The 14553-nt window shown below is 36.9% G+C and overlaps 5 protein-coding genes across 7 annotated transcripts; 2 read left to right on the forward strand and 3 right to left on the reverse strand.

The window, feature by feature from the left end:
• The first annotated feature begins 189 nt into the window (after window positions 1-189).
• LOC106415400 (ATP-dependent Clp protease proteolytic subunit 6, chloroplastic) lies at window positions 190-2390 on the forward strand. Its single transcript, XM_013856097.3, has 9 exons — window positions 190-444; window positions 569-630; window positions 772-823; window positions 1023-1224; window positions 1312-1377; window positions 1472-1612; window positions 1699-1752; window positions 1865-1957; window positions 2125-2390. The coding sequence occupies exons 1-9, from the start codon at window positions 350-352 to the stop codon at window positions 2170-2172; spliced, it is 813 nt and encodes a 270-aa protein (XP_013711551.1). The 5' UTR covers window positions 190-349; the 3' UTR covers window positions 2173-2390.
• Window positions 2331-4288, reverse strand: LOC106415401 (dehydrodolichyl diphosphate synthase complex subunit NUS1). Of its 2 annotated transcripts, none has more exons than XM_013856099.3 (8): window positions 4061-4288; window positions 3815-3866; window positions 3442-3712; window positions 3301-3362; window positions 3013-3214; window positions 2832-2928; window positions 2662-2744; window positions 2331-2527 (listed from the first exon to the last, which is right to left on the reverse strand). In XM_013856099.3, exons 2-8 carry the CDS (start codon window positions 3860-3862, stop codon window positions 2520-2522), a joined length of 771 nt encoding a protein of 256 aa, XP_013711553.1. In that variant the 5' UTR covers window positions 3863-3866; window positions 4061-4288; the 3' UTR covers window positions 2331-2519. The 2 variants fall into 2 exon arrangements, with proteins under 2 accessions (XP_013711553.1, XP_013711554.1); XM_013856100.3 differs by having other exon boundaries at window positions 4092-4266.
• Window positions 4289-4352: 64 nt separating this feature from the next.
• LOC106415403 (mediator of RNA polymerase II transcription subunit 32) lies at window positions 4353-5650 on the reverse strand. 2 transcript variants are annotated; one of them, XM_048766359.1, is made up of 2 exons: window positions 5385-5650; window positions 4353-5042 (listed from the first exon to the last, which is right to left on the reverse strand). In XM_048766359.1, exon 2 carries the CDS (start codon window positions 5024-5026, stop codon window positions 4571-4573), a length of 456 nt encoding a protein of 151 aa, XP_048622316.1. In that variant the 5' UTR covers window positions 5027-5042; window positions 5385-5650; the 3' UTR covers window positions 4353-4570. The 2 variants fall into 2 exon arrangements, with proteins under 2 accessions (XP_048622316.1, XP_048622317.1); XM_048766360.1 differs by lacking the exon at window positions 5385-5650 and adding an exon at window positions 5243-5371.
• Window positions 5651-7470: 1820 nt separating this feature from the next.
• On the forward strand, window positions 7471-10705 carry LOC106413870 (arogenate dehydratase/prephenate dehydratase 1, chloroplastic). The gene is made up of 10 exons (XM_013854606.3): window positions 7471-7930; window positions 8927-8994; window positions 9084-9176; window positions 9248-9448; window positions 9529-9609; window positions 9667-9762; window positions 9855-9932; window positions 9994-10151; window positions 10248-10329; window positions 10417-10705. The coding sequence occupies exons 1-10, from the start codon at window positions 7696-7698 to the stop codon at window positions 10471-10473; spliced, it is 1149 nt and encodes a 382-aa protein (XP_013710060.2). The 5' UTR covers window positions 7471-7695; the 3' UTR covers window positions 10474-10705.
• A 258-nt stretch (window positions 10706-10963) lies between these two features.
• LOC106413864 (glucan endo-1,3-beta-glucosidase 1) lies at window positions 10964-13310 on the reverse strand. The gene is made up of 4 exons (XM_013854599.3): window positions 12940-13310; window positions 11543-12847; window positions 11438-11465; window positions 10964-11354 (listed from the first exon to the last, which is right to left on the reverse strand). Exons 1-4 carry the CDS (start codon window positions 13022-13024, stop codon window positions 11210-11212), a joined length of 1563 nt encoding a protein of 520 aa, XP_013710053.1. The 5' UTR covers window positions 13025-13310; the 3' UTR covers window positions 10964-11209.
• Window positions 13311-14553: the final 1243 nt, after the last annotated feature.

A 14553-nucleotide genomic window follows, 5' to 3' on the forward strand; every position in this document is an offset into this window, starting at 1 on the left:
ACAGATAAATATAACAGTTAGAACAACGGAAACGTTTTCATTATGAAAAAATATATTTAAAACTGAAATAAAATTTAAAAATGATACCAAATTAGCATGTTATTGTAATTATTTTTTGTAGATGTCAGATGAAAATAAAAATTAAAAACTGAAAATAAAAGTTTTTGGATTGTTTTTGAACCCGCTGGGTGATACAGAGTCTCTCAGACCTGTCTGTGTTGCTGTTGGGTTCAGTTTCTGTTCGTGTCCAAACATTAACCTTGAGTCTTCTACTTGCCCTCTTCTGTGTCTATCCACGCCCGAATCCGAAACTTCTCAACATAGAGAAAAGCTTAGAGCTCTGGTAGTAATGGCGGGATTGGCAATTTCACCTCCTCTAAGTCTTACCTTCTCTTCTCGAACTAGAAACGCTAAACCCACTTCGTATCTATCTCACAATCAAAGGTACTCTAATCGCAATCACACTCTCAAAACGATTTATGTTAGTTAGTACTAGTGCTTCAATTGTGCTATTGTTCTATTCTATGACCCAAAGTTTCTGCCTTTTATTGTTTATTTGACTGTGTAGAAATCTTACAAGGCGTATAGTTTCTGCTCTTCCAAGTCCTTATGGCGATTCATTGAAAGCTGGTAACTTTAAAGCCTCTTTAAGTTTTTTATTGTTGGGTTTAGGATTCTGGAACTCAGTTGATTGTTTGATGCTGGAGAAGTGTTGTTGCCGGATGAGTTGATATGTGTCTGAGATTTGAGTTGTGTTTGATGTTTTTTCAGGACTTTCGAGTAATGTCTCTGGCAACAAAGATCCTCGTAGCATAGCTCCAAGGTCATCTCTATTCTATTCCCCCCCTCCTCTTGATTATGTATTCACCATTGTCTGTGTTACTCATAAGCTAGATTGACTGTCTGAGTTCTTAGTACTTATATATTATATGTTTCCAAAGAGGCTATGTGGTTGATGTGTATCTCAACCTTTCTCTTTTCAGTGTGTTTAACTGAGTTTGTTTCTGTATTGCAATGTATAGATTTGGAGTGATAGAGGCGAAGAAAGGAAACCCGCCTGTAATGCCAGCAGTGATGACACCTGGAGGACCTTTGGACCTCTCTTCAGTGTTATTCCGAAACCGCATAATCTTCATCGGACAGCCAATCAACGCACAGGTTGCTCAGCGTGTCATATCTCAGCTTGTTACCCTCGCTTCTATTGATGATAAATCCGACATCTTGGTTAGCTCAATCAACTCATATTTCATCCCACCTACTTCTCAAAGAAAGTAAAATCTCATGTTTACTGACAAGTGTTCTCTGCTTTAGATTTACTTGAATTGTCCTGGAGGCAGCACTTACTCGGTCTTAGCAATCTATGACTGTATGTCTTGGGTGAGTTCCCTTCCCGTGATGATGTTTCTGTCACAAACTCACACAGAAACAGTATATTAACCTATTGAGATTTTCTTGTAAATGATGGTTTTAGATAAAGCCGAAAGTTGGAACAGTAGCGTTTGGAGTAGCAGCGAGTCAAGGAGCACTTCTTCTTGCTGGAGGCGAGAAAGGGATGCGCTATGCAATGCCAAACACTCGTGTCATGATACATCAACCTCAAACTGGATGCGGAGTATGTCTCTTTAGTTCTTGTTAGTACTTGGAATCTTATACGCAATGAACTTGAAACTGATTTCATGTTTAACTTAAACTCTGCAGGGACATGTGGAGGACGTGAGGAGACAGGTGAATGAAGCCATTGAAGCTCGACAAGTAAGTCTTTCTCTTTATTATTCTCATGCTTCTTGGTTTAAGAATGTGGAAAGTCAAGTTCTTTAAAGCTAAAAGATCTGATTGAATCTCTTTTGTTGCCTCTTGCGTGCAGAAAATTGACAGGATGTATGCAGCTTTCACTGGACAAACTCTTGAGACAGTGCAGCAATACACTGAAAGAGATCGTTTCTTATCCGCATCTGAGGTAAATGTTACCAACCAAATCTAATACATTAACTCGAATTTGTTCAAATGAGCTTATGGCCACAGCTCGTGGGCATGGGTCTTTTCTCCTCATAATCATATCATCCTTATACACCATTGTACTTGAATCTTGTATATTGATATTTTTCTGGTTATTTTCTTATGCAGGCGCTTGAATTTGGGCTTATCGATGGTCTATTGGAAACAGAATACTGAAGCAACATGCAAAGACATTTGCATAGATGCAGCTCATAGCGATGTTCAGACCTTCCCATTTCATTTGAATATGAAAAGTTGTAACCAATCTGAAAAACTTAATGTTCTATTTCGGTTAGGTCCAGCTTTTTACTATTCAGTTATGTAATCAGATTCTATGCAATGAACTCTGTAGCATTACTGGTTGTCAGAACAAAATGTGAACAAATTTGCAGTAATGGTGGCAGCACTAGATTAGTAACTCTCCTATAATGTCTCATTTGAAACGACATATATGTGAATCACAAACCAAAAACTAATCTCTGAAGCTCTGCGCTCTATAACCATCTGCGCCTTGACAATCATCATTAAACCCCTGTCAAGAAAAAAAATCCAGTTTCTTCCCATTAGCAGAAAGTAACCAATGGCTGACTCGATCCATAGTGAAAAAACTGAGATCCAATAGACAAGATTTGACTCAAATCCAGGTCAAAGGAGAGAAAGACTTGCCATAGTTTTGGCGCACTCCTGTAAATTTGTGGATTGCCTTCAGAAGGGAACCATATCTCATATACTTCAAAGATCCCATATGTCTATCAACAACCAACAAAACACCAAGGAAAGTTCTTTATGAGATTTAGCTTTGAAGATATAAGAGGTGGGAAGTACAAAGAACATACACGATCTCAGTGTATCGAAGTCTCCAAGCAGGGAAGCCGAGGTGGCTCCTCACAGGTCCATAAACCAGCATCAGATCAGGCACATGCACGTTCTCACCTGCCACAGTTTAGATCATCACTTTCTTTTCAAGAAACTTCAATAGTACTTATTAGAGTTCCAAATGAGAGAATAAACACAAACCAACAACCCTTAATGCTTCATTCAAATGAGACTCGGTAAAAACGTTGTTCCCTTCATCCTTCTCAGGATGGCTGGTTTTCAAGTGTCTCTTAAGTAGTATGTTGGCTGCTTTCACAACAGCTTCTTTATTGTCGGAAGACGAAATGAACTCTATAGCAATGCCCTCCTTCCGGTCAGGAGAAATGTCCTTTTCACCAGTCTCCTATTAAAAAAGAAAACATACACTGTGCAAGTAAAGTAACAATCTAAATAGAGAAGCTAAAGATAAGGTATTTGAGATTAACATACCTGTAACAACGTTGAACCTGGCACCATTTCAAGGATCATATCCTTGGACTTCTTCAACAAACCTAGAAGAAGCAAACTCTGAGCCATCAATGTGTATTCATGAAGGGACAATTAGAGATGATTTGATGAAAGCATCTTTACCTTGTGAGTCAAATAGACCAACTTGTTTCACCCCAATGGTCTTTAGCCATTGTAAAAGCTCAACAACCTTGGCAACATCTCGAGCTACTTCGATATCCAATACAACAGCTAGACACCTGAGCTTCTCAATGTCTACGGAACTGTACTTTTGAATCAGTCCTAACGAGATCGCGTAGCTTTGGATTGCCTCAAAGATGCCAGAGACGATGTGGAATAAGCTCACAACTATGTGTAAGAAACGCCATAGCAAATCAAGACCAAGATCACCAATCTGTGGGATACAAAAACACATAGGAACAGATGAATTACAAATAACTAATACAAACTAAAAAGCCTCCCAAAGATCATTATAAACAATAAGGAGAAAACTCACTTGACCAATCCGGGAACTCAGGAGCAGCATCGGCTCATTGGAATCCATGTATCTGAAAATTACAGAGAAATACACAACAGAACCAGATTAATAAGATCGGTTGCAGCAACGTATGAAGGAACAGGATGACAACATTCAAAGAGGCGTTTAAACAGAGAATTAACACACACAAAAAAGACAGATCAAAGAGAAACCAATCGAGCTATCCTAAAACCCAGAACTAATAGGGGGTAAAGGAAGTACTACTTTGGGAGGTGAGAAGAAGAAAGGAACACACTTTCGAGGGTCTGTTAGCCTCTGGATCAGACCCAGAATCCTAGTTTTGGTGGTGATAGTTCGCTTAAGCCTTAGAAAACAAACTAAGTGTGTTGCGAAATTAACTCTGTATCTGGGCGTCTTCTGGGGTTCAAACTCTTTTCACTTGTGTCCTAACTTTACTTTATCACGCTTTTGTTGTGAACATCTTTCTTCTTCACCGTGAATCACATTTTTTTCGTTTGCCTTTTATCATGTTCTAATACAAAACATAAAACCACACTAACCAAACAGAAACATAATAATATAAAAAGAATTACAAAAAAGATAAAAACAGTCTCTCTTTTACTTGAGATTCAGAACAAACACTCAAAAATCCTACAAATCAAACCGATCAGCAATCAAGTATTGCTTCTTGCTTGGTCAGAATATAAAGACTCAGAGAATAATGCAGCTGCAGTTTTAGATTAGAGGAGTGTGTAGTGAGTAGTAGGACACACTCTATTGAGTCGAGTCTTCAGAGAACCTAGGATCAAACCCTGCAGACGAAGAAGAATGCACAGAACCAGCAGCTGCACCACCAGACCCACGCTGCAGCTCAAGCACAAGCCATCGAACCGCTCTACTCATCTGCTCCAGCCTCACCGCGCTAATGGGAGGGAGACTAGTGGCAGCGCCAACGCTTTGGCCTGAGTTACTACCTCCTCCTGTTGTTAAACCAGTAGCCTCATCAACTAAACACTCGGATCCAATCCTCTGCTTCACCGACTCCACAAACTCCTCGGCTTGATCGCACGCCACGCGGAACAGCTCCCACTTCTCCTTGAAATTCTCTAACGCAGCATCAGTGAGAGAGGCTTTTATCCCGCCAGCACTCTCTTTGGACTCGAGAACCTCAGCTGAGGCGATAACGAACTTCTCGTAGGCTTTGTTCAACGAGTCCAAAATGTTATCCATTTACCACTTCAAGAATCTGCTCACATCAAGTACCCAATCAAATATAAACAGTATTGAGATCTTTCAAAAGTTCTAAAACAATCAGCTTTCTCTACAGAATCAACAAGCAAGCAAGAAGAGCCCAGTAAAAGACTAAGACTTTAGGCATTGAAACAAGAACCCTAAACACAAAAAGAGTAAAGTCTAAAACTTTAGGCATTGAAACAAGAACCCTACACACAAAAACTCTGAATTGGTTAGATAAATCCAAATCCTAGGAAGCAAACTTCAACGCCGTAGCAATGGAAGCGTTTAAATCATTAAAGATTACATCTTTGTTACAAGAGCTTTAACATGTTCGATTGCTTCTGAAACTTACCGGAGCTGAAACGGAGAGTCGATGATTCTCTCTCTCTCTCTCTCTCTCTCTCAGTATATATCTGGTTAGGCTTATTAATTGTTACAACAAGACCGGGTTTGATACAAACCTAACCGAGATAAACCGGATAAGTGCATTATTTATTTTATTAGTCTTTTTTCTTTCTGTCAGCCCATTTCATTGACTTATCAAAAATAGTTGCATAGTTTTGCTTTCTTTCTCTTGCTATTTTCTTTTGAATGAGTATTTAGCATTATCTTTCTCTAACAATGTAAAAAAATATATTTAACATTATCAAATCTCACTAGTCACAACCCAATCTTTGTAACTCTAATTGCTAAGCCTTTTAAAAATATAATATCAGAATTATTTTTCAACTGAGATGCAAGAATTTATTATTTTAAAACTTTTTAAAGTTGACAATATGCTAAATTTGCATAACGCAAGTTTATTTAATAAATATATTTTTAGTTGTGAATAATTCTAAACTAAATGTTTTAAACTAGTTTTTAATTTTTAACATTTTTTACTTGTGGTTAATTGTGTTATTTATAATCTATAAAAAAATATTATAAAAAACGATTTTACATGCAATAATTTTATCTATTATATAAAAACTTATATTTGACTACACAATTTTGAACCGTCCTATGAAATTTCTATTTGACGGTATATGTTGTGCCATGCTGAAATTTTCTTTAATTTTTTCCCATAATATGTAACTAGATTAAGATCTGCGCCTTGCGCGGGATAAACATTATATATATAAATTATTTTATGTATTATATGTTCTTACATATTATGAAATAATAAATATTTATTGAATAATTAAAAGTCAGTAACTATTACATATATAATTAAATTGGTGCGAACGTATAAATCAATTTTATTAATCCAAACAATTTTTTTTAAAAATTTGATAGGATATGTAATTAAATTTAAATGATATTAACATACATAGTATATTTTTAATATTAATGTCTATTAAATGATGCTTTCTACTCATATGTTTTTTTGATCATGTGTATCTTTAATAGCAAAAACTTTAAATTACTGATAACAAAATTTTCATTGTGCGATTAATAATTTTAGTAATTTATAATTTAAAAAAATTTATCAATGTTAGTTCAAAACTTTTATCAAAAAAAATTATTCAAAATAAATTTTAAAATTAAAATATTTATTTATTCAATATGGTTTATAGTTTAATTTAGAATGATATATATACATATATATTTTAAATCTTAATGATTAATTAAATTAAACTTTTATTTATATGATTTTGTAATCATTTGTATTTTGTCATAACAAAAATTTTAAACCATGGATCGCAAAATTTGAATGTGAGACTTTTAACAGTTTTAGTAATTTATAGTCGTTTTTTAAAATTCAAAATATAACATATAAAGAAAAATCTAAATTTTTATAATATGGTTATTGTGATTTTTTTAAATTATTTTAATAGTTTAAAATTAAACAAATTTGATAGAAGATACATTATCTTTTATCAGATCTTTATTATTCAAAATCATTAATTATCATATATACTTTAGCTACATTAGGGAATTCCGTAATATTTATTTAAGGAAATAATAAATGACATTAATAATGAATTTATGATTAGTTTAATAAAAAGCTTATTATATAATTAGATGAACCAACGTATTTGTCTAATAATTCTAAGAATCATTCTAGTGATAACACGTGGCTATAAAAATAAATTGTAATATTTCACAAATAATATACAGGGATCGCATCTTTTGGAATTTTGAACCTTATACTTTTCGATGTTGAATCATTAATAAACTATCAGTCAAACTGTTGAATCAAATCAAGGATACTTCCATTTAATTTTCAACTTTAAAAAGGAAAAAAAAAAATATGGTTATCAAAAAGAGAAACGTATTGATAAGATTTTCTAAACTTGATTGACTCGTGAAAAACAAGAAATGTCCAACAATGATATCCATGAGTCAACAAAAAAAATTATTATTGACAGAGGAAAAAAATCTTTTTCTTTTTTGTCAGCCAGCTTACCAAAAAGGAATAATAAAAAAAAAAATATATATATATGTGTGTGTGTAATGTACGTAACGTCTTGAAAGTGTGGACCTTTCCTTTCGTCTGAGTTTCCGAGTTTACTCTTGTCTGAAATAAAGACCTTCCAGAGCTAATAAAAATCCAGACTTTTTTGTTGTGACTTAATATACTTTCTCACCAAACCCATCTCTCCATTGACACTTTTGTTGACCTAACTCTTCCTCCGCATTGCTCGATTTCGTCGTCCTCCAAACAAAAAGCTCCTCACTTTATGGCTCTGAGGTGTTTACCCATCTGGGTTTGTCCCCAAACGCCTCACCGTTACCCTCTGGTGGGTCGTCGTGTCTCCCTCTGGGAATGCTCCTCCTCCCCCTCTGCTGCTTCCCAGAGAGCCGTCACTGCCGTTGAAGGCAACGGCCCTGAGCTTAAGAAGGCCTCTGATGAAATGGGTCTGGTTCAGGAGGCGAAGCCTGTTGCTTTTCATAGAGACTTGAGCATGCTTCCTAGTGAGTCAACTCGTTACTCAGTTTCATTTGACACGTTGTTGTTTCATGGTCTTCATATTGATAACGTTGATTGGTTGTTTTGTGTTTATGCAATCATGCAATTTGAGATTGTGATTATTTAGATGGATTTTGATTTGTGGGATACTTTGTTTAAGCAGATGAGAAATCATTGCTATCATTTAGGAATCTTTGTTTTCACATTTTTTACCACTAGCCTAGGTTTTGTCAGATGAGCTAACAATGATCATGTCCTTGTCTAGGTTTACATTAAATCTTTGAATACAAATTGTATTTGGAATTCTTTTCCTCTAGATTTCTGCATTTAAGAGTTTTTTTTTGTTTTTTCAGATGTTACAGATATTAGGAAATGAGATTTATGGATTGACATTACTAATGTTTGTTGCCTATGGATGTCTTGATTCCAGGAATGGCATAAGATTCCTTCTTTTTACTATATTAGAAAGCTGCACTTGATGGGTTTCTGCTTTGATCTTTTCGTGTTCTGTAGTCTCGTAAATGAATCAATCATTGTCATTTGCATTGCAACATAGGGCTTGCTATACACATGCGTCGATCTGTATTGAGAATTGAATAAAAATGTTTTGTTGATACTAGATTTGTTTCTTCCATATTAGTAGCTTGCATTTGGTGTTTCAATCATGGCCATTTGCATCACGGTATAGGGATTTTTATCACATTTTAAAATTAAGAACTTTATATGTTTTGCTGATAATGGACACTTTCCATATTTGTAGCTGCATTTGATGTTTCAGATTCGATCTCTCTTGCCGTGTAGTCTCATCAGGGATCATTGATTATTTAGGGCTTGCTGCATGTGTTATCTTATCCATTTTCAGTGAGACACTTGCATAGTAACATACTTCTCCCCCAGAAGTATTATAAAACTCAAATGCATTGTCTGTCATGTCATGGCCTCATTGTTATCTTTTTTTTTTTTTTTTTACCTCTCTCCCTAACAATTAACGTTGATTACAGAACCGCTATCTGCAAACAGTCTCTACTCTTCTGCTGGAGATGATTCAAAAGTGCGAATATCTTTTCAGGTGAAGTCTTACTTTCCTCACCTAACTTAAAATACATGTTTCTGTTTAATTCATTTGCTTGTGTTTACGTGCGCACTCTCCACTTGCAGGGCATCCCAGGTGCATATAGCGAGACAGCAGCACTAGAAGCATATCCAAATTGTGAAACTGTGCCTTGTGAACACTTTGAAACTGCGTTCCAGGTCATTTCTAAAATATTCATAACCTCACAAAAGTGGTGCTTTACTATGTTTTGATATGATTGATTCTTCAGGCTGCTGAGCTTTGGTTGGTGGATAAAGCAGTACTACCGATTGAGAACTCAGTAGGTGGTAGTATCCACCGTAACTATGATCTGCTCCTTCGTCATAGGCTTCACATTGTCCAAGAAGTCCATCTTCCTGTGAATCATTGTCTCTTAGGAGTGCCTGGTGTCAATAAGGAAGAGATTAAACGCGTTCTAAGCCATCCTCAGGTTTCTTCTTCTTCACCCATTGCCTTGAGACTCTTATAAGTTCACTGATGGTTGAGTACTTTGCTTTTCTTTCTCTCCAGGCGCTTGATCAATGTGTGAATTCACTTAACGATTTAGGCATACAGAGACTCTCTGCAAAAGACACTGCTACTGCTGCTCAGGTAAGGGCTTGAGATAATGAGTCTTTTAGTTCAGCTCACAGATAATGTTTTCTTCAGACTGTTGCTTCAAGTGGCAAGAAGGATGTTGGAGCAATTGCGAGTGTACGAGCTGCAAATATATATGGTCTTGATATTCTTGCCGAGAACATACAAGTAATTACTCTCTACTGATAAGGAATGTGATGAAACAGATTGTTTATCTGCAATCTTTACGTTGATGTTTTGATCTTTCCTACTGTATTCAGGATGATGCTAACAATGTGACTCGTTTTCTGATACTTTCGAGAGAGCCTATGATTCCAAGAACAGATCGACCATATAAGGTAATTACAAATCAGCTGAAACTTATTAGTCCCAGTAGTAATGCATCTGTTTTCTTCTCAGACAAGTATTGTGTTCTCGCTGGAAGAAGGTCCTGGTGTGCTGTTCAAGGCCTTGGCTGTTTTTGCATTAAGAAGCATTAACTTATCAAAGATAGAAAGTCGTCCGCAAAGAAGAAGACCGCTAAGAGTAGTTGATGGTTCTAACAATGGAAGCGCCAAGTAAGTATAGTTTTGTTAGTTCTAACGCACAGCATGATGAATCACATCTTTTTTTCTGTTTGATAAGTAGTTTGTTTGTGATGATGATGATGATAGGTCCTTTGATTACTTATTCTACATTGATTTTGAAGCTTCCATGGCTGAAATTCGTGCTCAGCATGCCCTTGGCCATCTACAGGTATCGGTCCTCTCAAACTCTAGAGCTTTTGTAGCCTGTCTCAAGTCTCTAACCGATTCTAATGATCATGTCTTTTGGTTTTTACAGGAGTTCACGAGTTTCATCCGTGTACTCGGGTGTTATCCCATGGATTTAGTCAGATAGCCGAGACTTGCATGCGGCCATACTGTGCAGAAACATGTGAATATAAACAAACAGAAGAACCAGTTTTATGGCTTTGGTCATACCTGCAAGACCCTTTCTTTCACCATTCTCTTATCTTCGAAGCTTAGCTTCAAACTCATTTATTGCTGAGACAAACAGTTAATCTGTAGCTTATTGTTAAGAACATGGTTTTGTACATTAAATTTTTAAGTTCAGTGAAATACTTTTGACATTTTTCATGTTTTAGTGACCGTTTAACTCTCCTAAATTTCATAATCTCAATGTTCTAGAAATCATTAGACGGTGTGGTTATGCGCCATATAGAGGATTATTGTTTAGACATATGCTTTTTTTCTTTTTTTTTTTTGGTCGAAAAGTTTAGACAGATGCTTAGATCTATTTTTGAACGTTAGACTGATATTTTTTTAAAAAATTCGTTTGAAAAATTCGTTTTGTTCAAGTTCATTTTTACCAACTACACCGCTAGATCGATTTTTAGAACACTGCATAATCTTCATTATATGTTGGGAGAATACACAACATCACAGCCAAGTAACAGCAACATTTACCAAGACAGGTTTTACACAAAACATTGCCCCCAACAAAGTTACAAGAGACTGACTACTAAAATGGACTACCAACAAAACAACGAATTACAAAATTTTGATTAAAATACAATTTGTTTATGAAAACCTAGAATTGTAACTCAACCGTGGTAAAGAAAAAAAATGAAAAATCACCAGAAGGGTAACAAAACACAAGTTACAAGAATCATCATACTGGCACAGAAACCTCTTGAGAGAAGACTCCTTGAGGAGGTTTCACCAGCTGCAACTTGAGTCGAATTCACCACCGTCTGTGTCCCGTTTCCTACCTTCTTGCTGCACAAAAATGAGGCAATAGCAAGTGAATAAAACACACAAAATACAGAACTAATAACGTTTTAATGTCACAACTTTATTACCTTCCAGGGAAAATGCAGCTTCCATGACCTGAAACATACACATTCTCTTGATCAGTAAACCAATCACTGTCACTCTCTAACAATAAAAAGAATAAGAGAGCTTACTTGGGTCTGTAGTAGTGATCATAGCCACACCTTTGAAGTCACAAGAACCAGAAGCTCTCCCTTCCTGCTGGTAATAACTATTAAAAGCAAAAGAAGCATGCCCCTTCACATTATTCGGCTGATAACAACTCTCCCCAGGCTGAATCTCACTACAATTCGCTCTCCCCGGCCCACAAGCCCAATCCAACGCAGCCTGAAGCGTCTTCACATCAACCCCATCCATAGCAACACAGTACGTCTTGTTCGTCGTATCATTCGCCAAGAAAGCCCCACTCCCAGAGACATGAAGCAAATAAACCGGCGTAGTGTTCCCATAGAATAAACCCCAGCTAGCTTCGCTAACCGGCTTCGCCCTCTTATCCTCGTTAAACAGCTCGTAGATATAAACACTTGGCGTCACCTCGGGGCGCAGAGGCGTCCCCGTTCTGTCAAAAACATGTTTGATCAAATTGGAGGTGTACGTGTCAGCGTTATCGATAGTAGCGTGCGGCTCCATTTTATCGCCTTGAGAAGGCCACCCGGTCTCGGTCACAAGCACAGCCACATCAGAAATATTCAGGTTCTTCATGGATACATAAGCTGCGTCTACCATAGCGTCGAGGACGTTAGTGTAATGCAGCAACGTGTTGGGGTCAACCATCTCTTTAGCAGGAGTCAACGGCTCGAAAAGGCAGTTATCTAACGGAACAACGCCTTTGTTCTGCATATAGACGTAGTAAGGATAGAGATTCATCATCAGAGGAGAGCCGGTTTTGGACAAGAACCGAAGCAAGGGGGACATAACCGAGAGCCACGTCTGGTTAAAGTAAGCTTGCGAAGGAGGGAAAGTATCCATCATGATGGAGGCCGCGTGAGGTGTGGAGACTTTGATCTGAGTGTGGAGATTCGAAGCCACGAGAGCGTTGTAAAGAGACTCAATGGCTGGTAAGAGCAAGGGAGCCGAAGAGGGGACAGTGTTTAAGACCTCGTCTCCGACGGAGATGGCTGTGATTAAGGTTTCAGGGTAGTAAGCGACCACGTTGCGGCCGATCCACGACGCGGCGGTGGCGTTGGAGGATCCGATGGCTAGGAGCTGGTTGTTGGGGACGCTGATGATGACGCGTATCTTGGTTTTGGACAGGGCTTTGAGGAGCTCCGGATCGGCGTCGTATAGGCGGATGTGGTTTATTTTCTGGGTTTGGAGGAACTTGACGAGGTCCGGAGGTGGGAGGAGTGAGGAGACGTCGGTGCCGATGTTGAATCCGACGAATGGGTCTCTGTCTTGTTCTTGGATCTTGTTCTCTTGCGATAAAGGCCACGACTTTGCTGCACGACGTTGATAAAAATTGGCCAAGATTATTACAAAAGCTTGTCGGAATTTGAAGTGATTAACTTGTCGGAATGAAAGATGAACTTACCGGAAATAGAAAGATTGAAGATTGTAATGAAGAAGAAGAGGAAGAAGAGAGGAGGGACGGTGGAAGACATGCTAGTGACTGGCATTGAATTGATTCTGCAACTCTTCTGGTTCGGATTCAGACTCGGCTACAGATCCTTGCATTATCTTCCTGTAGATTTGTTTAGTGTTTGGTTGAGATAAGAGAAGAGAGATTTAGACATAATGTTAGTTAAGGGGTTTAGTGCTGCTAGCTAAAGATTTATGTCTCTCTCTCTCTCTCTCTCTCTGTGCTTCACGTGAATATACTCTGCTGGCTGCTCCTCTCCCCCCCCCCCCCCCCCCCACACAAACTCGTTGAATTTCAGACAGAGGTAAATTACGATAGTAGCCTTCAATAGTGATAAAAAGTGCCAGCTACACATCACTATATTTCGAGTACGCAAAGTATTATTCAAAAATAATAAATTTTCGTTACACACAAGTATTATTATTATTCAAGATAATAAATTTTCAAACTTTTGCAACATACCATATTATAGTATTCAAAGTGAATTCATTCAAAATTGAAAAACTTTCCATCAAAGTGCTTTATTACTTTTCATATATGAAAAAGTTCATTTGTTTTTTTGGTTATTGTTTAGTTTCTAGTAATGTCTTTCAATGTTGGTGTTGACCGCATGTGATTAAAGAATAGGCAAATAAAAGAAGAATTATAATTCCCTTAAGTGGAATTTTACTATTAGGTATGGGTTTTCTCTATTATTCATTTAGTATTTGAAATATCCATCAAAAACATTGAAATACAGTCTAGAGAAATAAAGAGAGGAATACAACAACTCCATGCATGCTTTTGTTTTGTTGAGTAGCTAAAAAATACATCGACTAGAAGAGGCGCCTATTTGTATTTATTTTGTTGATGATAAGTTGATAACACATTTCCCCCTCTCAAGTCTCAACCAATAAACTAACTTAATAAATGCTTTTAGAAAACCAAAACTATTGCGACAAGTTGCAGGTAACTAACAAATGTAACGTTCTACATATATCATAATCTAGGGAACATAGTGCTGCATTAGAAAGAAAAAAATTTACAAAACAGCAACCCGACAAAACTTGTTTATCAATTATCAGAGGTCCATCTGGCAACTCTTTTGATATATAAAAGCTATCAAACAGAAGAAAGAGGACAGCAGCTTAATTTCTAGAGAAGTTAAATTCAAAACATTTGTTATAACATGTCTTCTGTTCATATGGCATATGCATCCAAACATTAATATGGTTGAGATTAGAAAAATAGATTGAGATCTAAATATTTTAGTTATTTTTATTACATGCATCATGCATGTAGATGAAAAATGTAAATTCAAAACAAACTAATCAAACAAAAAAAAATTCATGTAGTGGGCTTTTCTACTTCACCTATCAATTCATATGTATGGGCTTACACCCATGTGCCTTGGGCTTTTTTCTCTTATCATTAATAATACACTTCATTATTGTACTTTCTGCCGACAAAAAAATATCGTTTATGTACGACCACGTGTATCCCATGGGCGTTAGGTTGACATCCCATCGTTCCCCAAACAACTAATCTAACGGCTGTACCGCGTCTGTGATGGTTACACTACATCAC

Source organism: Brassica napus, chromosome C8, assembly GCF_020379485.1.
Source record: "Brassica napus cultivar Da-Ae chromosome C8, Da-Ae, whole genome shotgun sequence".
NCBI lineage: Eukaryota > Viridiplantae > Streptophyta > Magnoliopsida > Brassicales > Brassicaceae > Brassica > Brassica napus.

What these genes read in the sequence shown, in the direction of transcription:
- LOC106415400 (XM_013856097.3), top strand. Translation starts at nt 350, where the DNA reads ATGGCGGGATTGGCAATTTCACCTCCTCTAAGTCTTACCTTCTCTTCT. An exon ending in TGGCGATTCATTGAAAGCTG is followed by an intron (nt 631 to 771) that starts GTAACTTTAAAG and finishes ATGTTTTTTCAG; the next exon opens with GACTTTCGAGTAATGTCTCT. An exon ending in CCTCGTAGCATAGCTCCAAG is followed by an intron (nt 824 to 1,022) that starts GTCATCTCTATT and finishes TGCAATGTATAG; the next exon opens with ATTTGGAGTGATAGAGGCGA.
- LOC106415403 (XM_048766359.1), bottom strand. Translation starts at nt 5,026, where the DNA reads ATGGATAACATTTTGGACTCGTTGAACAAAGCCTACGAGAAGTTCGTT.
- LOC106413870 (XM_013854606.3), top strand. Translation starts at nt 7,696, where the DNA reads ATGGCTCTGAGGTGTTTACCCATCTGGGTTTGTCCCCAAACGCCTCAC. An exon ending in TTCTTGCCGAGAACATACAA is followed by an intron (nt 9,763 to 9,854) that starts GTAATTACTCTC and finishes TACTGTATTCAG; the next exon opens with GATGATGCTAACAATGTGAC. An exon ending in ATGCCCTTGGCCATCTACAG is followed by an intron (nt 10,330 to 10,416) that starts GTATCGGTCCTC and finishes TGGTTTTTACAG; the next exon opens with GAGTTCACGAGTTTCATCCG.
- LOC106415401 (XM_013856099.3), bottom strand. Translation starts at nt 3,862, where the DNA reads ATGGATTCCAATGAGCCGATGCTGCTCCTGAGTTCCCGGATTGGTCAA. An exon ending in TGAGTTCCCGGATTGGTCAA is followed by an intron (nt 3,713 to 3,814) that starts GTGAGTTTTCTC and finishes TGTATCCCACAG; the next exon opens with ATTGGTGATCTTGGTCTTGA. An exon ending in CAGGTTCAACGTTGTTACAG is followed by an intron (nt 3,215 to 3,300) that starts GTATGTTAATCT and finishes CTTTTTTAATAG; the next exon opens with GAGACTGGTGAAAAGGACAT.
- LOC106413864 (XM_013854599.3), bottom strand. Translation starts at nt 13,024, where the DNA reads ATGCCAGTCACTAGCATGTCTTCCACCGTCCCTCCTCTCTTCTTCCTC. An exon ending in CTTCAATCTTTCTATTTCCG is followed by an intron (nt 12,848 to 12,939) that starts GTAAGTTCATCT and finishes AACGTCGTGCAG; the next exon opens with CAAAGTCGTGGCCTTTATCG. An exon ending in GATCACTACTACAGACCCAA is followed by an intron (nt 11,466 to 11,542) that starts GTAAGCTCTCTT and finishes TGTATGTTTCAG; the next exon opens with GTCATGGAAGCTGCATTTTC.